Genomic DNA, 20,218 nt, shown 5'->3' on the forward strand with positions numbered 1-20,218 from the left:
ACATAAGACAGTTTCGTAGTTTAAATATAAACATGTTCTTTAACTGTAAAGCTAAAAAGCCGCAATTAAGAGAAACATAAGCAGAATTGCAACCATAAAACCTCCCACAAAGCTGCTTCTGTCAAATGATGAAACACCACACCTGTCTAAACATCTCTGCACTGTTCCTAAACCCTCAGGCAAGGGGCCACCTTTAGCAGCACGTGTCCTCTGCCAAAAAGTTCTCTATTGAATACATGAGTGATGAGAACTTGGAAAATATAAGAAAAATAAAGAAAAAGGACTAGGAAATTAGAGTTAAGCTGATTGAGTAAATACGCTGTAAAAAAAATTATATGTCCCAGAAAATTGCTACATGAGTCTAGTCAATCACATTAACATATATTTTAAAAAAAAATTAACAACAAATTTAGTCAACAGAAAGGGATGGCCAGCATATAAAAACTGGATTTAAAGAGGCAAATCCGGGCCTCCCTGGTGGCACAGGTGTTAAAGTCTCAGCACTATCAAGCTATTGCCAGCCACTGTGACATGAGTTCAATACCTGGCCAAGGAGTTAACCCACAAGGCACAGCAGACCTCTCCTGTCTCGCCCGCTGCTCCCCTCAGCAGTGTATTTCAGTAGATGCTCCTGTTCTGCTCCCCATTCAGTCTCTGGTGAATGCTCTCACCCTCCATACCTCTGGCCTAGACTACAGTTCTTGTATGTATAAATAAATAAAAATAAATCTTTAAAAAAATAAAGAGGCAAATCCGACAAGACCCATTTAACCACACCAATACCAGTGTGATATGTGTCCTGGAAGAAGGCAGTACCCCTGTAAAAATGACTGCTCTGGACAATTAATAGGCTGCCCTTTATTTTCTAACTAATGCACCTTTGTTCTGACCCAAGCTCACCAAGTGACCTGATAGTTTGGATTCCTCCACAGAAATGCCCACAGGATAAAACTAGTCAGATTAGGGCCTCCCCTGGTGGCACAGCAGTTGAATGCTGGGCTGCAAAGCTGCCCACAGCCTCTGCAGTGCCGGTTCGATCCCCGGCCACCAGGCAAGGGTCCCATATGGTGCGCAGACCTCTCCTGACACGCTCGCTGCTCCCCTCAGCAGTGTATTTCGTCGGTCTGCCTGTTCCGTTTCCCGCTCTGGCTCTGGTGAATTCTCTCACCCTCCCGCGCTTCTGACTGTACCCAGTGCTTGTACAAATAAATAAATCTTTAAAAAAAAAAAAAAAACTAGTCAGATTAACGTATGCATCCCATCCCATTCCAAAATCATCAGCAAAAGTCGGTCCATATTCTGGTTGCTATGCCTATTGCCTGCAAGTGTATGAGTCAGCCTCTCAAACATGTTCCATTGTTGGGGTACTGGCAAAAAAAAAAAAAAAATCAGTCAGACTGGAGTCAGCAACATGGCAGGCACCATGTATATAACCCTTTGGAAAGCCATCTTTGTCAGCACCCTTCTGCCTTCCCACACCCTCTACCTCACTTCACAACTTCAGAAACCAGTCAGATGGTATTTACAGGGCATACTAGTCATTTACCTTTCTTCTCTGGGGCCTTTCATGCTTGGAAGTTCTTTCTGTTGTACCTAAAAGACAACACAATAGTTACAGAGAATTTTGTAACATAGATGTGGTCAACACATGATCACATAATTAGAACACAATATAAGGTACTGAGTGGCAGAAAAATGAAATAATATACATTTTGGGTAAACTCAGGAACTAAAATAATCTTAATAAAAATATCAAGTCACAAATAGTTAAGAAAATTCCAGTTATTTGAATATAAAGTGTACTGTGATTGATAATATAGTGAACTCATCATCTAAAGAAATCTTTTCAATACATTTTAAGGTTCATTGTCAAACTCAGTCTCTGATCTTAAAACATCTTAGAAATAAGCATTTTACATCTTTGATAGTAACTGCCTTAAAATGTTCTAATTATAAATATAGTTGCTCACATTTGGAGTTATTCTGTTTTTTACCAAACCTTCAGTTTTTCCTTCTCTAATGTATGTTAAATTGTCAGTGCCACAATAACACCGAAAACAAAAATCATACCCATTTTTCATAAATCACATAACTAGGGTGATACTTACACACAGCATATACCCTTTTTTAAAAAAAGATTTATTTATTTATGCATACAAGAATGGGGGTACAGGCCAGAGGTACAGGGGGTTAGAGGATTCACCAGAGACAGAGTGGGGAACAGAACAGGCAGACTGACTGAAATCCACTGCTGATGGGAGCAGCAGGTAAGTTAGGAGAGGTCTGCTGCGCCATGTGGGCTGCTTCCTGGCCGGGAATCGAACTCGTGCTGTAGAGTCTGCGGTTAGCTTCAGAGGTTGTGTTTTAAGCCCTTGTGCCACCAGGGTGGCCCCAGCATATACCCTTTAAAATATTACTATGCACCTCTAAATAAATGTTTTGCTGTACTAAAATAATAATAGCTATATTTACTACATCTCTTCAGTACACTAAATTCTGTGCTAAATGTTTTCCATTATTTTCTTAACCAACCTTATTCTTCGCAGTAACAGTGAGTACTATTATTACACTGAGAGGTCATTTATAGCCAAGAGGAGCAAGGAGTTAAGGTGACCACAGCACCTCACACAGGACAGATTACTCTCTGAACCACCTCTAGCTTCACCCCCATCTGCAAGCCCCACAACCATGCAGAACTCCTAGTACCAGGCCCTTGAGTCTTTCTCTGGACTTTGTTCTCTCTGCCTGGAATATACCCCAATTCATCTGCCTGAGTTCTGTCCCCATCCACCTCCCTACTTCATTTCTTCATCCTACAAACTCCTATTCATGCCTGAATTCCTCTTCATTTATTCATTCAAAAATTGAGTGATACTGTCTACCAGAAATTAGGAAGGTAGCAATGCACAAAAGAAAGCCCCGGCTCTCACAGATGGCAGAGTCTGTCAAATAAAGCAAATCTTTAACAAGCAATTTCAATGAGCACGACAAATATTAACAGAAACATATCACAGGGGCTATGTTAGTGGGCATAGTGGGTTCTTGAAACCTTAAGGATGAGCAGGAGGTAGCTCTGGAAACAAACAACTGAGAGAAAATATTCTAGAGAGAGCAAGAATATGGAAAATCAAAGCAAACAAGTTCAGTATAGCTGAAATTTAAGAGCAAAACAGAGCAGAGAGCAAAGCTTCACTGGCATCACTGGCAAAGCTTCTGATCCCTTTTTCCAGTCTTCCCAATTCCTGTAATGATGTAGGGGTAGGACTGGCACAGGGCAGGTTCTTTATGATCCAACAGACCAGTCAAGGAGTCTTTGGTGGCTTTCTCAGACTTTTTTTGAGCTTTACATGCATCACAGCAACCAGGTACATTGGCAGACAGGAGTGCCAGGGGGCCAGGAGGCCGGTAGGCCTCCAAGCCCCTGGCAAGTCTTCACTCTGGGCTTCCCTGGCCTTCTTTTCTCCCCTTTTCTCTCCTACCTCTCTCTTGCTTCTCTCCTGCTTCTCCTCCTGCTTCTCCTTCTCTAGGTGACTATCTCAATACTCTTCCCATGGCCCACAGAAGTAAACAAGACAGCTTGCAACAACGTAACAACTGCAGGTGCCCCATCAGGCAGGGCAATCCTAATGGTGTGAGGGCAGAAAAGCCTGAAAAACTATTTTACCCTGCAAATGACCAGTTATGTAACTGCTCAAAAATCTAACAAAGCCTTGAGGACCAAATCTAACAAGCCCTTGGGCCTTTCCCCTTCAGCCCCATATCAAATCTATAAGTAAGATGTTAGTTCTACCTTCAAAATATATCCCAAACCCAACCATACAACCTTTTCCACTATTAATTACCTCAACCCTAGTCACATTATCTCATTGGCACTACAACAAAGCTCCCTGCAGGTCTCTTGGCTTCCACTCTTAGACCCCGAAAGTTAGCTCTCCACATAGCAACCAGAGATCAGTTAAAAGTGTAATCACATATCACTTTCCTTTTCACAATCTTTCAATGTGATCCCAAACTTAAAATAAAAGCTAAGATATATGCCTACAAGCATTTACAAGATCAGGACACTCTGTATCACTCTCTCTGAGACACTAACACTCTTCTCTTTGCTCATTTAACTATAGCCACGTTGACCTTCTTTCTGCTCCTTGATCATATAAACTTATTCCCCATGCCAGTAATGATCTTTCTCAGTTCTTGTCTGGGCTCTGAGCTCTGCTCAATTTGTCATTTCCCAAGGAGGTCCTTCCTGATTGCCCTGTAGCCACTACACTCCAACCCATCTATCCTCCACACCCAGATTTATTTTTCTTCAAATCACTACCTGATATTTTATTCAGTTGTTTACTGGTATGTAGTCTGACTTCCCCACAAAAGTGCAAATTTCATGAGACAAGGGACCTTGCTATTTCCCAGGCCCTAGAACACTGCCTAGTTTAGTAGTTGTGGAATGAATGATTAAATGAAAGAAAAATTAAAAACAAACTAGCATTAAGAGTAGGAAGCATTGGCTTAAAATTTATCTTCACTCAATGAGAAGCCATTTGTAGATTCTAAAGTAGTGAGTGGTAGTATCAGATTTGCTTTTTGAACATTTCACTCTGGCGGTAAAAGTGAGCTGGTGGTTTAAACCCTTCAGTCAGTAGAGAGATTAGAGATATTATAGATGACACTGGCCAGGCCTGCTCCCACCCCCGACAGAGCTCCCCCCACACACACCACCCCCGCCCCCAGTCACTCAGGTTATGCTTCCATTACAGCACCTCACATAACAGTGCGTCTCCGTCACACATCTGTCTTTCCCCCTGGACTCTACTAGGGCAATGCCTGGAAGGGGCATTCCTACTATAGTCTCTCTTAAGTGAAGGTCACCTCGCTAACGGCTACTGATTAAAGGTCACCTCACATGTGGCACAGCCAGGCCTGGAACCCGGAGCTGCATTTTGTTCTGACAGCTGTATGCTGCTTTTACAGTTCAGGAAAACCGTGGCTCGACACTGTCCAACAAACATTCCCGAGCAGCGGGAACTAGAGAGCGAGACAACCCGTGACAGTGCTAGTGACGGGAGCACCTGAGAACGCGGGTCACCGGGAGGGACACTCGCCGCGCCCGGGAGGCTGAGAAGCAGAAACCGGTGGCGAGGGGCCCGCGACCCGCGCGCGGAGAGACAACTCGCGGCCCCGCCGGGGAGCGACGGGCAGGCGTGGGTCAGCCGTCACGGGGCGACCTTCCCTCTCACCTCCCCCAAAGCCCGGAGGCGACTCGGCTGACACTCACGCAGGCTCGGCCTAGGAGCGCGAGGGGCCGGAGACACCTCGGTGGAAAAGGCACGAAGAGTCCAGGTGGCCGGCCGCAGAGCCAGCCACGCGGGGCGGGCGACCGCCGCCATGGCGGCGAGGACGGCAAAGCGGAGAGGACACGCTTGGGGGCGCGCCCGCGCAGGCGCAGTTCTGGGGCCGCTCCCGCGCAGGCGCGCTTCTTTTTGCCCCGCCCCTTGAGCTGGAAAAAACGGAAGCGCGCGGTCTGCGAATTCATAGCCGGGTTAAGAAGTCCAGAAAGACACTCCCAAATGGAAGAAAGTTCCATTGGAGCCAGGGAGGTGACCCACGTAGCACAGCAGGCCTCTCCTGTCTAGCCCGCTGCTCCCCTCAGCAGTGTATTTCAGTCATTCTGCCTGTTCTGTTCCCTGCTCTCTGGTGGATCCTCTCACCCCCAACACCTCTGACTTGTACCCCAGTTCTTGTGTGCATAAATAAATATATCTTTTTTAAAAAATAGTCTTAGGTCACATTTAGGTAAGTTTTGTTTCATTTTGCTTTGTTGCCTGACTAGTTGGTAACCTTTGAGATGGTAAAGATAGGGGTCTTAAGACCTTTATATATAAAAATCTGTGTGTGTGTGTGTGTATATATATATATATATATCATATATGTGATAAATACATGTGTATATATCATCTGATAAATACATGTGTATGTATCATATACCATATATATGGAATGTATCATATATGTGGTATATATATGATATGTATGTGGTAAAAACATTTACATTAATGAAATATTCTCAATTCATAGGACATATATTTTCTAATAAATTTCTCAATTAGGACATACACCGAGTATTGCTATATACTTAAGTATTTAAAATATACTTTAGTATTTCAAAGACAAACCTAAATTTTTTATCACTTCATGAAGAAGATTCAGCTTTCTCCATCTTAAACTAAGAATATACTGAAGCTTTGTAGACTGACTTTTAAAAAGTAATTTAAAACAAAACCAGGAAAGTAATAAAGAATTTCATAGAAAATACACCTTCTGGGAAGAAGGAAAAAAACAAACACCTGAGTATTTAAACAATTTGGTTTGGGCGGTAGTGGTTGAAATAACAAGATTGGAAATGTAAAAAAACCATAAACTTTTCTAACAGACTAAAATAAAGTGCTATGGTCAAAATACAGTGGCACTTCATTCAAGGCCCTTTAAATTCTTTGAACAGTTTATTCTTCTCAGTGCTTTTTTGGCAATTTACCCAAAATTGTAAAATTGTAGAGTACAGCAAAGAACAAAAAACCTCCATTTTTAATGTTTTGAGAAATCCCCATACTGTTTTCCACAGGGGTTAGGCCAATCTATACTCCCACAACCAGTGCACAAGGGGTCCTTTTACTCCACACCCTCACCAACATTTGCTGTATCTGGTCTTTTTGATCTAGGCCATCTCACAGGTGGGAGGGAGCATCTCACTGTGATTTTGATCTGCATTTCCTTGAGGATCAGTGATGATGGGCATCTGTCACTTGCCTGTTGGCATCTGTGTTTTCTTTGGAGAAGTGTCTACGTAACCCTTCTGCTCATTTTTTTTTTTTTGAATGAACTCTGTTTTTGTATGAACTCTGTGGATCTTTGAGATCAGCCCTTGTCAATGGTGTAATGTGCAAATCACTTCCCCAATTAAGTAGGAATATACATCATACAAATCTGAATTTAAGTTACTTTTCATAATAAGGGTGAACTAAATTGTTTTTCACAGTTCTTCCAATTCTCTAATTTTTAGATTTAATTTTAGAACTCACTAGTAATGTTTTGTGACAAATACTTTGAGAAGAGACTGGACTAACGGATAGATGGAAATACTATTTAAAATTCAGTAAATGTTATACAAGTAAAATAATAAAATTAGATATAAGCTGAAAATAAATAGACTCCAAGGAAATAAAAGTAAATAGACACCTACTCATTAATAAACTTTTTTTCTTATAGGTTCCAAACTATAAGAGAAATTAACATAAAACACATCATTTGGTTGTAGTTGACACATGATTATTTACAAGTTTTGCACATGATTTCAAAACTTGGATGTATATTATAAATATGTTTGAAGATTTAAAAACTCCTGATGCAACAAATCAACCTCTGAAGTATAGGTCTGAGGTATAGTCTGCAGTATAGTCTGGGTATCAGTTTTTAAAAATGATTCCTGGTGGTTTTAAATGTGGAACCACAGAATCTCCAGGAGCATAAGGAAATTGAATCTTGCAATCTAATATCAGTGTAAAGAAATGTTTCTCATTGTCCAGGCATTAGAATAGAAGTTATTTATATTTTTCAAGTGAAATATTTATTATAATCCTTTCAGTACTGTTATATGTAATGGTGTATAAGTGCCTAATTTCAAGTAAAGTAAGAGTGACTTTAAATAGTCACTTGGATTTTTAAATCCTATACTTGACTTCTCAGTGACTCAGAAGCATTTGGGAACAGAAATTTCTCCAGGCTGACACACACATGGAGAGCCATCATGTGTCGCTTTGATCAAGGCTAATTGCCCATTTTGCAGATTAATGCAGATTAAATTCAAAGTAGTATTGTATCACAGGTAGAATATATTGCAGCTATTCTGAATCTTTGTCCATACCCAGACACATTTGCAAATATTCCCCCTCATGAGAAGGTAACACGTGTCCACATCAACTATATGAGCAAGATAGTTTAATTCACATCACACTGCAACATAGTCCTGATACCTCTTTGCAAAGTATTTCCTTTTCCATTCTAAAAGCCAGGACTTGTGTCATATAGGCTGAATGAAACAACCATTTTCAAGTTGATCACATTTAAAACAATTGCCTGTATATAGAGCTAATTCTACAATAAATTGTTTTATTATCTAGGATTCAGATATAGCAAAAATTATCTCAGTTCTTTGCTACCCAGTTGATCTGTGTTGGTATTATCCACTAAAAAGAGAATGTGAATTTTTTTAAATAAAGTTTATTAAAGCACAAAGGATTTTAGTCACACTCTAAATGATGCATTGCAAGAGGGTCTTGCCTATCACAAATATCACTGATAATTTGTTCTGTTATTGTTGGCACAGGTTTGGCAATGAATGGCAGAGAAGAACTTTGAAGTGCGCAAGTGTGTTTCTAGACAGGGTCTTTCACAGGTGTTGAAGCTGTCTGGACTCATGTTCTTAGAGATCTGAGACAACAGAATCATTCTCTAAACCATTAAAGTTTGAAGAGTAGCCTTTAATATTTCAGACAGCTGTGTAATGGCACACTGTTGTTTTTTCATTTCTTTTTTTTAACAACATTTAAAAACTAAGCTTGGTTTAAGATCACTTCTGATGACAGTTTGAACTGGTCCGCCAGCTGTTTAAATGTTCCTGACATCTGCCGGGGAAGATGGAAAGCCTGGCGTTTTCCTGCCTAAATGTACACCATGTGTTCTTTAAAAAATATGTTTTGTCTTTAACAACATCAGTAAAAATGACATGATTAATTGAGAGATGGTATGTTTGGGGAGTACATACTTGCAATCCTTTACCTCTGTCATTTGCCACCTTTAAACATAGACACATAAATCTCCCAGAAATGGTATGATATAAATGGCCCATATGCAATTAAAATTAGAAGAATTTATTTCATTTATACTTTATGAGCTATAAAACATTATTGCTTATAAAAAGAGAATTTCCTTGGGGCGTCCCTGGTGGCGCAAGGGTTTAAGAGACAACCTATGAGGCTGCCCGCAGCCTCTGCAGCATGAGTTTGACCCCCGGCCAGGTAGCTACCCACATGGCGCAGCAGACTTCTCTGACTCACCTGATGCTCCCTTCAGCAGTGTATTTCAGTCAATCTACCTGTTCTGTTCCCTGCTCTGTCTCTGGTGAATCCTCTCACTCCCCGCACCTCTGGCCTGTACCCCAGCTCTTGTATGTATAAATAAATAAATCTTTAAAAAAAGAGAGAGAGAATTTCCAAATGTTCATTATCATTTTCCCAAGGTGTATAGCAGGTAGTGGCACAGTTATATGAAATATAATCTGTGCAATAACCTTAAATACACTAGCAATTATTAGAAATGAGTCTGAATATTTGCAGAAAGACCTATAGGATGCCCAGGCTTGGTGTGATTGGACTGTGCTTTTACTCAAGGCTTAGAGGACTTATTTAGGGGGTCAATGTCTGGCAACGTTTGCAAGTCCTCTGCATCCTTCATGGGGAAATTGCCTGTGGGACGTGTTTTATACCACAAGACAGACAGGAAAGGAAAAACCTGAGTGTTGGAGATTTTAACCTTTGCTCAGGAAGTATCTGCACTGTGTTTTGCCTCCAAATAAGTAAAAATGGACAGTGGGAGAAGGAGAAGCACATGACCAAGTGTGACTTGAACTTGGAGTCACTTCATCAGCTGCAGTGCAGGGTTGTCCTAGTTGTCCTATAGCACTTGAAAGGATGGTGTCTCCAGAAACAGCCAGACCCCCACGGGGAAGCTAAAAAAGGGTGGGGCTGGGGTGTGGATGGTGCAGGCTGTGAAAGTGGATCACGCAGATCACTGGCTTCTAAGACACAAAGAAGTAGTAAATAACCTTAGAAACTGCACATTCTTTGCAGTCCCTGGGGGAGGCTCTTACTTGGAAACACGGATTTATGTCACATTAAAATTATTACTCGGGTCTGTTGTTCTGCAAAACAGAATGCATTAGGTGAATTAACAGATGTAATGTAAGAAAAGACAATTGTTTCATGGCCAATTGTTTCCATTTTATATAGGGAATATCAAAATTAACAAATTTTAATAAGCTTATCTAAGATCTCAAGGCAAGTAAGATGCAAACCGCACTAAGTTCCTGTTTCCTTCATGCCAAAGAGTATTTCTACCATATTATCTTACTTTCCTCAACAGCAGTACCTCAGTTGGTTGTCACTGAACCAATATTTTGGGATAGTATTTTACTCACTGACTAGAATCTACCAAATAAATAAAAAGCACCAAACTTTACATGCCTGGAATTATAAAGAACCATGAACATAATTTAGTCCAAATCATCTATCTATGGATGACCAAGCTACGTCTAAAGTCACCTATATAATTAGTTATAACTGGAAACAAAAATGAATGTTTAAGGCTAGCACATTTTTCTTATAAATGGCAAGTGGTGGAAGGTCTGAAAGTACAATGTTTTTGAGAGAGATTACATTCACATAACTTATTACAGCATATTGTTACAATTTTTCAAAATTATTTATCCCTGTTAACCTCTTACTGTGCTTCATTTATAAATGAAGCTTGATCACCAATATTCACGTATAGAAAGAAAATCGTAGTGTAGATAGTGTTCAATACTATCAGTATTTCATTCCCAAATGTCACGGCAATTACTGTATTCATTCTAACTATATCTTAACATCCCACCAAACAATTTTCAGTTCTCTATGAAATGTGAGTGGGACATTTTTCTTGTCTTATTGTTTGAAATCTAAAAAATTATGTGAGCTGCTTTTTTTAAAGATTTATTTATTTGTGCATACAAGAACTGGGGTGTAGAACAGAGATGCAGGGGTGTGGGGGGAGTGAGAGGATTCACCTGAGACAGAGTGGGGAGCAGAACAGGCAGATCTACTGAAGTACACTACTGAGGGGAGCAGCGGGTGAGACAGGAGAGGTCTGCTGTGCCATGTGGGTCAGCTTCCAGGCCTGGAACCTAACTTGTGCTGAGGTAGCCGGGGATAGCTTGATGGTTTTGAGACTTAACCTGTGTGCCACCAGGGAGGCCCTGGAGGAGGAGAATTGATGGTAAAGGCCAGCAGCCTGAGGGGAGGGAGCAGGGATGGAGGAATGATGGCTTTTCAAAGGTAAATGCCTAAATCCCTTTGTTCTAAAATCAGCTGGGATTCAACAGAAAGGAATGCAGTGTGGACAGTACAAAAATAATATACCTCTTTTTAAAATGTACCCAGCTGATGGTAGAGGAAAGCAAAGCTGGTGAAGGGCCAGTGCCTCTGGAGGCCACAGGGCCAGAGGCTGCTGAACCCAGGGCCTCACTTCTGCATCTCAGGCTCTTTCCTTGGAGGGCTACCCTGTCCCCTTGCTGGGAGACCACTGTGCTGTCCAGACCAGTTGGCTACACAGAGATGACATAAGAGAATACAATGAAGCTCTTACATCTGAGTGGTATTTTCATTGACTGACATCAATGGTAATAAATCCCCCTGGATTTGGCCCATTTTAAAAACTGAAATTCAAAGTTGGAAAGTAATTCACCCACATAGTAACAGCCAGGGAAGGGCCTCCTGGAGTGACGGCCTGGCATCCAAATGGGTTGTAAAAGGGCGTGGAGAAGCCCTGCAGGCTGCATTTCCAGGGAGCCAGCAGAGGCTGCTCTCTCCTCTGCCCTCTGTTCAGAAAACACAGAATGTGATGATTCGGGGGGAAAGCCTTTATGGAACCAGTGTTTCTCTTCAGGGTCCTCAAAATCATTGATTTCCTTTTTTTTTTTTTTTAAGATTTATTTACTTGGGCCTCCCCGGTGGCATAGTGGTTGAGCACCGCGCTGTGAAGCTGTCCCCAGTCTCTGCAGCACCCGTTTGGTTCTGAGAACCCCACATGGCGTGGTGGACCTCTCCTGCCTTGCCTGCTGCTCCCCTCAGCAGTGCCCTGGGTCCGTCTGCCTGTTCTGCTCCCCGCTCTGACTCTGGTGAATTCTCTCACCCTCCAGGGCTTCTGACCTGTACCCCCGTTCTTGTAAAAATAAATAAATAACTCTTTAAAAAATTTTTTTTAAAAAGTTACTTTAAGAAGAAAAAAAGATTTATTTATTTATACAAGAACGGGGGTACAGGCCAGAGGCGCAGGGGTTGGGGGCAGTGAAAGAATTCACCAAAGACAGAGTGGGGAGCAGAACAGGCAGACAGACAGAAAACACGGTGCCATGTGGGTTGCTCCTTGGCTTACTGGGAATTGAACCTGCGCTGCAGAGGCTGTGGACAGCTTCACAGAGTGGCACTCAACCCACTGTGCCACCGGGGAGGCCCAAAATCACTGATTTCTTGTACACAGAATTCCAAGAACTCAATGTTCTTTCATAATTAATGTCTTCCTTCCAAGTCATCCAGACAAGGCTGATGAAAGGCCAGGGTTTATCTGAAATGGAGTGAATGCTGGTAGAGGGGTCTCCCCAGCCCACCTCACCCCCAGTAGTGTTAGTTCTAATCCTCTCTGCAAAAAACCTCTAAAGGATCTATCACCCAGCAGAATTGGATCCTGTTATTTTCTATAATTTAGGCAGAAGAGGACTGGAACCAGGTCAGTGAGCTGGGACATGAGTAAGCATTTCCAGGGCAATTTATTATATGAATATAATAAACTGACATCTAGTCATTGATATTTGTTAGTTTTAACCCACGTTCCCACCTCAAGATAACACAATGAATATCCTCTTACACACTCATTGGCGTACCTTTTCAAATATATTAATCTTCATTTCTAAAGTGAAATTGTGAGGTAGAAACTGTGTTTGCAGTTCCGTAAATATGGGAACAGTTTGTATCCCCATCAACATATTTACACATACTGTTTAGAGGCACTTGTAGTACTTTTAACATCTCACATTTACATTGTTGCATATTTACTACTCTTTTTAAAAAAGATTTATTCATTTATGCATACAAGAGCTGAGGTGTAGGCCAGAGGTGCGGGAGGGTGAGGGATTCACCAGAGACAGAGTGGGGAGCAGAACAGGTAGATCTGCTGAAATAGACTGCCGAGGGGAGCAGCGGGCAAAAGAGGAGAGGTCTGCTGTGCCATGTGGGTTAGCTCCCTTGCCGGGAATGGAACTCATGCTGCAGTGGCTGCCAATAACTTCATAGTGCTGAGACTTAACCCCTTGTGCCTCCAGGGAGACCCCTTTACTACTTTTCTTGAATAGCACAATGTCCTCTTTTGAGTCTGTATATCAATGTGATGCTAGGTTAGAATGGAGGGCACTGGCCTGGGTAGCACATACTATGGCATCCCAATCACACAACATCAAAAAGTTCACATTTTACTGCTTCAAAAAGTAAAACAAAAAGTAAAACAGGATTTCTTTAAGGTTGTCATCTGAACTTTATAAAATCTAAGTACATGCATTACTGTAAGGGGAGTTATGCTGACAAATTAGCATCCTAAATAGTTAACTCTGCATATGGACTTAAGTTGATATTCTCTTCAAATGCAGGTCACAGAGGATGGCTGTGACTGAGAGGTGGCTGCCTATGGATACAGATGGGCTTTCACTCATTCCAGACCTGGATTCCAGATGACCTGCTCGGTGCCTGTGGGGAGCTCTGTGGAGACTTGGAGACATCTGAATGCTGTTTCTCTGCCTGAAGAAGATGGTTTGAAATGGATCCTTTTGTTAAGATTTCTGTCCCATGAAACGTTAAATCAGTGTTTGAAACAGACTGCATTTGCTTCGAATGTATACATGCATCCACACTTCAAACACATGGATAATCTACAAAATTATTCCAAATTTGAAGTGATATATGATCTGATATTCTTCCAGTAATAATAGTTGAAAAAGTTAGTTTGTATTTATACTAAATTATTTGCATGTTTACCATGTTTTTGAATAATAGAATTAGTCTGCATTGAATAGCAATTCGAATATTAAATTACTGTAGGATTTTAATGTGTGAAGTTATACAACTTAAAACATGTTCTGGTGGCGTAGGGGTTAGGTCTCAGTGCCGTAACTGCTAAGGCCTGAGTTCTATCCCCGGCCAAGGAACTAACTCGCATGGTGCAGCAGACCTCTCCTGTCTTACCTGCTGCTCCCCTTAGCAGTGTACTTCAGCGAATCCACCTATTCTGCTCCCCACTCTGTTTCTGGTGAATCATTTCACTGCCCCTCTACCCTACACCCATTTTATTTTATTCTATGCAAATAAAAAAAAAGTTGAGAGGCCAACCCACTTTGGATTTCAAGCTGAAATTCTTTACTAGACTTTGAGCCACCTCATTGATGGCTTACTCTGCACAGCATTCCTGCAGATGGTGGTTACTGGACTCCAAGGACACAGGAACTGTGTATGAGAGCCTGCCCCGCACATTCCAAGCTGCAATAGTCATCGCCTAGCTTCAGGAGACGCCTCCTGCACTTCTTTCTGCCTACTTACCGAAGGTAGAGGGCTAAAATGCTTTTCTCCACCTTTTTGTTGCCCGAAATGAGAGTGTCAGACAAACATACTTTTTCCCTTGTATATATTCTTGTTATTATTTAAGAATTTAGACTTTATGAACTATTTCATACCCCTCGTTCAATCAAGCAAAGGCTTGATGCTTTCACCTCCTGCTAGTCCCCAATCTGACCTCTTCATCCTTTGTCTTCTACTTCTTTGGTCCAGGCCATCTTTTCCTTCATTTGGATTTCTGAGAGCTTCCAAGCTGCCCCCTGCTGCTTTTTTCCTCCCTACAATCTAGCATCCACCCAGTAATCAAGTGAGGTTCTAAAAGAATAAAACATATCGAGATTTCTATCCCCTGTTTTGCTGAGCATGATCCCTTCTAGCTCTATCCATGTTGCTGCAAATTGCATGTGTTTATCCTTTTTGATTGCTGAGTTATATTCCATGGTGTATATGTACCGCATCTTCTTGATCCAGTCATCTATTTTTGGGCATTTGGGTTGTTTCCAAAGCTTAGCTATTGTAAACAGTGCTGCTATGAACATAGGGGTGCAGGTGCCCTTTTGAATTAATGTTTCCGTGTCCTTTGGGTAAATACCTAGGAGTGGAATTGCTGGATCAGAAAGAAAAAGAAAAATACTAGATGGTCTCGCTCATAGCAGGAATTTAGAAAACCTAAATAAGGGACCAGGAAAAAGACTAATTATAATAAAATCACAATCAAAATTAACAAGCAACTATAAACCAGAGACACACTACAGGTTAGGGAGAAGGGAGCAGGATCAAAACCAGCGGGGGGAAATTGTATGGGGACTATCACCAAGATGAAAATGCGTACATTGTGCAAAAATGAAAAATGTAAAAAATATAAAATTAAAAAAAATAAAATATTTCTACCCCTGTATCACTCTGGATAAAATCTAGCATCCTTGCAAAGATGATCTACTTGGTCTGTCTGCTGGCTATTTCTCTGACCTAATCTCCCATCAAGTCCTTGGCTCACACCACCCTTATTTGCTGTGCCACAAACACAGCAGATCCACTTTTGTTTCAGGTACTTTGCCTTTGTGCTGTGTCCGGAACACTCATAACCAGATGTCTGCACTGACCCTCTTTCTCTCCACTCCAATCTCTGGTCAACTGCTCCCTTTACAGGGAGGCACTCCTTAACCACCCCTTTTCCCTTAAATACTTTTACTGAAGTAACATTGGTTTATAACATTGTTTCAGGTGTATTTTATACTCCATCATCTGTTTCTAACATCAGGATCACCATCAAAAGCCTACTTTCACCATATAACATCATGATCACCATCACTGTATAACTGACCCCTTCACTTGTTTTACCCACTCCTCACTCCCTTCCCCTCTCATCACCTCTTTTCTGTATCTAAGACTTTTCCTTCTGTTTTGTTTGTCCATATTTTCAGAGCCCACATGAGTGAAATCACCCAGTATTTGTGTTTCTCATCTCATGTAATTCACTGAGCTTCATCCCCCTGGGTCCATCTGCTTGTTGAAAACCACCCAATTTATGCCTCCACTCTATCCCCTTACCTGAGTTTTAGTTTTCTTTGTAGCATCCCTGATCTGTATTTTTAAAGATGTATTTAAAGTATATGTACATACATTTGTGTATTATAACTCTTCCACCAATAAGATGGAAACTTCCCAAAGGAGGACTTTGTTTTTTTGTGCGGGATTGGCAGAGAGCAGCACCAGGCACTTGGTTGTCATGTGTTCATCATTTTCTCTTCCACTGACAGTTTTAAGCATTTTTGGCTTCTGCCTTCTAGAAGGGTAGAGGGAAGATGATTTTTCTGCCCCTACAGTACTGTAATAATCCCACCAGGCTTTAGAGCAAAGGTGGTTTTTACTCAGGAAAACACTGTCCTTACTGCGAATGCTAAATAAATGGTGGTGATGACTGCAAGTTACATGGGTTGCTGTGCTGAACCCATCGGTTAAGCTAACACTCAAGCGTCCTCTCTAGAGGGGAAGAGCAGGGCTGGGGAGGGGGTCGTGTAGAGTCTGACGGTGAGTCCTGAGCTGAACTGGTTTTGTCAGTATGACCACACCTGTTTGTGGTCTCCTGTCTCAGCTGCCCACCCCCTCATTTTGACACCAACAAAATCCCTTTTCACCTTTTCAAATGCTTATTTCAAACAAAGACACATATTTTTCTTTGCAAATCAAACTTAAATGGTGAGTTTATTATCCTCTCCTTCCCTGGTTTCACTTAATCAAAGTAATTTCCCACCCAACGTCCTCCCCCTGAGACCCTCACTCACAATCATGAGGCTAACATGTTCTAGGTAATATGACCCAGGTAATCATTTCCAGTCAATAGGAGACAGGGTTGGGGGGGAAAACAATATCTGCAGTGGGAGGAAAGTAAGCAGAGGGGCTTGCTGATCAGCATCAAGTATGTTTTTCCTTATGCCTTACAGATCAGTCTTTTGCCATATACCCGATTCAGAGGATGCGGATGTAAACCTTGCCCACCTCTCTCAGCCTGTCCGTCGTGCTCAGACAGTTACCCAGAAGCTCATCAATGGGGATGCAATCTTCAGTCTCCAGGACAAACCATGCCAGGGCTTCCCCTCGAGGCAGCTGGCTTCTCTCCAACTCCTGCCTGACGCTGTCCAGGACAACCCCTCTGATGTCTGTAGGCCTTCCTGGCACACCAAAGATGATGAACAGGCCCAGACAATCCTCTCCCATCAACTGGCAGAAGCTTTCCATCTTATCAAACCTACATCTCTCCTTGGAAGGCTCCTGTGCCCTGGAGTCTGGATGGCAGAGGTCAGTGGGCTGAGATTCCACTGGTGGAAGCACCGCCAGCTGTAGAGTCTGGACTGCCAGCTGCAGCCTTATTTGCTTATCAGGTCCCCAAAAGGTCCAAACCCAGTCGGCCCCCAACAGCGAAACTTGCTGCTCGCTCATCCTGCTGGTGGTGAGCCATTCCCCAGCTCCCTTGACTTGGCAATAAGTGACAAAGTGGATGAGAAAGATCTCATTCAGTGTGTTGGGAGTTGCGCGGAGATTGCTCTGAGGATCTTGGAATCCCAGGTACTCTGTCAGCTTCTGTGCTGCATGCACCATAGCTCCGCTGACCACTTCACAGACGCTGGCCACCTCCTTGCTGCTCTTAGGAGCCGACAGTTGGGATGTATTTTGCCCCTTAGGAGCCGACAGCTGGGATGTATTTTGCCCCTTAGGAGCTGATAGCTGGGATGTATTTTGCCCCATTTTTCTCTGCGCCTGATCAGAATCGCTCCCAAAGAGCGAACATAGGAGCCTCTGTCAGAACTGCTTCTTTTTTCAAGTTCATGTCATGAAGAAAGTCACCTCTGTCCTGTGGTCATCATCTTGTAATTCAACAGCGTACTTGGTGCCACTGAGCATATATCCACGAGGCTAAACAAACAGTTGGGGCTTGTTTGTCAAGTGGGTGTGCTGGTTCACGCAGGTCCTGGCGGGGCTCTTGAGTTAGTGATAGTGACTTTCACACAAAACAGCTGCTCACTAGTGCTATTCACCCAGTGTTCACTCAGCAATTTCTTCTAAGATATATTTCTGCTCTTCAAATTTTAGTTAAATTAATAGAATTCCTTTCTTTAAAGAAGGGCACTCCTCTTTCTCTGACATTTTCAAATTGGCAGGTCACTCATTCCCGTTCGCTGCGTCTCTGTCCTGGCGGCTGGGTCTCCTCCTCCCCCAGCTCGGCTCCTGTTTCCTCCAGTGTTGATTTACCTGTTGAGCCACGTGATTAGCTCCACCTGAACACATTTATGACAGTTTGTCAAATGCAAAGAGGTTGTGTTGTTCTCCTCTGTATCAGAAATAAATCCTACTTGTTATTCTGAACAAAAAAACTATTAGACAATAAGAAGCGTGAGGCAATTATCAGTTGACTTTATTTCCTTTCATAAGGGAATACCGGCAGTGCATAATATTTTGTAAATATAGCATCAAAAAGACTTTTAACCTTATCACATAGCATTACTTACAATGTCCTGAAGAAAGAGTATTTGGCATCTAGAACAGACTCTGGGTATTTTAACCAGGTTTGAATAACAAATTGTTCCTTGAATGGTGACATAGGTCCACATTAAAATAAAGTACAAATACAGAAAGAGGCCCATACAGTTACTAAATCATGAGTGGAAGGGAGCAAATGATCATTATCCTCCTCATATTATTTTAGTTATGAGTAAATAGTGATTTGCTTCAAGTTCCTTGAAGAGGAGCTTGGTGACTGACTTCTGATCACGTGAAAGAACATACAATTAGCCTTCAAGTTGAGTTTATAACCAAGCCCATGGGCCTATGTCAGCCTACCCAGCTGCCCGTGCCCTCCCCCCTCCCCCCACCAATTTGTGAAAACCTGTCTTTGCCACAGTCGGTCACCATGAGTAATGATGGCAGGTAGCATACAAAATAGAGTATTTGTTATAACACCCTTAAAAAAAAAAAACACAGTGATGGTTTCTGCTCTGGCTTTCTCTTTCTTTAGAAAGAATAGTTGGACCCTGTGTTACAGAAAAACATGAGGTACGTTGTAGTATCACCCCACAGCCATTGTAAAATGATTTCGTAGCCTCAGAGTTTCTGAACCCTGACTGAGATCAAATTTAGCTTTAAAAAAATCCCATCCTGGAGAGCCTGAGAAACGTGTGGTGACTGACGTGCGGCAGGCTGCTCGGAGTCTGATGCAGTGATGTATTGAGCCCAAAGGACAATAAGTGTAATACTGTAAAGGGTTTTATTTTGGTTTCTTGATAATTTTTTTCTACAAATTTGAGGGGCTCTTTTGAATGCATTCAAGTTTACAGTTTTCAAAGGTTCCCCTTGAGTATCTTGCTCTTGAGGTAAAGAATGTGGGCATTCTTAAAAATCTGCTGAACAACTCTATGTAGGGCCATCCAAGAAGGGGTATTTTCTAGATACTAATTTGACCTGGATGAGCAACATTGTTAAAATTTAGCTGTGGAGAAGCAAAGACTATCTCCAGGGCTTCAGGAAGCTGCTGGCAGAAGAAATATCCAATACTATAAAGATTTCTTAAATGTGGCCATTTTACCATCTTCCTTAAGTCACAAAATAAAAGTTGTATTTTTTTCTATGTACTAGATATATACATATATTTAGAAAAATATATAAAAACAGGACAGTAGGAGGCAAGCGGAGGTGAGGCTTGGACAAAGCACACGTGGCAAGGGTGAGCATGCATCCTGCTTGGACACCCATGGGGCTGTGCGCTGATGGGTCAGGGTGCCCCCCACACTGGTCACAGCCCCCAACCCCCGGCCTGTGAAGGTGATTGCAAACACTATGGTAAAATAATCATCTTGAATGCAGCACTTTAAATATAATATATCACAGGTTTTTACATTAAATAGAAAAAGAGCAATTAGATGCTCATTCACCAGTGTCAGCTTTTGTGGCAACTGCAGAAGAGGCATGTGGCCCCCGCCTTCCATCTTCACTTTCAAACAAGCAGAAGTTGGAACAATAAGCAATATACAATCTCTGGCTTGCTGGATATATTCCGTGAGCACAAGAGAAGTAGAGCAGAGAAGGACGCTCCTCTATGCACTGCTGTCAAACATTCGAGTCCTCATCAGTGATGCTGGCACTGGGCGAGCGGGCAGCGAAGTCTTTAAACATGTCATCTTCCTTCAGCATGTGCTGGAAAACAAGGAGAAAGAGGATTCACACACATGTGCACACACAGAACTATGACAGTCGTGCAC

General features: G+C 42.1%; 3 protein-coding genes across 12 annotated transcripts in view; all 3 read right to left on the reverse strand.

Annotated features, from left to right (window-relative positions):
- The window catches only part of MRPS35 (mitochondrial ribosomal protein S35), a 46,059-nt gene extending 40,665 nt beyond the window's left edge, over positions 1 to 5,394 (reverse strand). Inside the window, exons 1-2 of the mRNA XM_037514180.2 lie at positions 5,276 to 5,394; positions 1,547 to 1,593 (exon numbers count right to left, since the gene is read on the reverse strand). Of these exons, the coding sequence (XP_037370077.1) occupies positions 1,547 to 1,593; positions 5,276 to 5,387 (159 nt within the window). The 5' untranslated portion in view covers positions 5,388 to 5,394. The remainder of the gene's footprint in view (positions 1 to 1,546; positions 1,594 to 5,275) is intronic.
- A 9,967-nt stretch (positions 5,395 to 15,361) lies between these two features.
- Positions 15,362 to 18,253, reverse strand: REP15 (RAB15 effector protein). The gene has a single exon (XM_037514182.2). The coding sequence runs from the start codon at positions 17,709 to 17,711 to the stop codon at positions 16,935 to 16,937; it is 777 nt and encodes a 258-aa protein (XP_037370079.1). The 5' UTR covers positions 17,712 to 18,253; the 3' UTR covers positions 15,362 to 16,934.
- Positions 18,254 to 18,346: 93 nt separating this feature from the next.
- PPFIBP1 (PPFIA binding protein 1) overlaps positions 18,347 to 20,218 on the reverse strand; it is a 136,766-nt gene continuing 134,894 nt past the window's right edge. For all 10 annotated transcript variants that reach the window (XM_054696333.1, XM_054696336.1, XM_054696340.1 and 7 more), the window contains one exon: positions 18,347 to 20,153. In XM_054696333.1, coding sequence (XP_054552308.1) covers positions 20,067 to 20,153 — 87 coding nt within the window. In that variant the 3' untranslated portion in view covers positions 18,347 to 20,066. The remainder of the gene's footprint in view (positions 20,154 to 20,218) is intronic.

Source organism: Talpa occidentalis, unplaced genomic scaffold, assembly GCF_014898055.3.
Source record: "Talpa occidentalis isolate TD23 unplaced genomic scaffold, MPIMG_talOcc4v2.1 talOcc4.16, whole genome shotgun sequence".
Classification (NCBI taxonomy): domain Eukaryota; kingdom Metazoa; phylum Chordata; class Mammalia; order Eulipotyphla; family Talpidae; genus Talpa; species Talpa occidentalis.

Coding starts and splice junctions, on each gene's coding strand:
- REP15 (XM_037514182.2), bottom strand. CDS start 17,711: ATGGGGCAAAATACATCCCAGCTATCAGCTCCTAAGGGGCAAAATACA.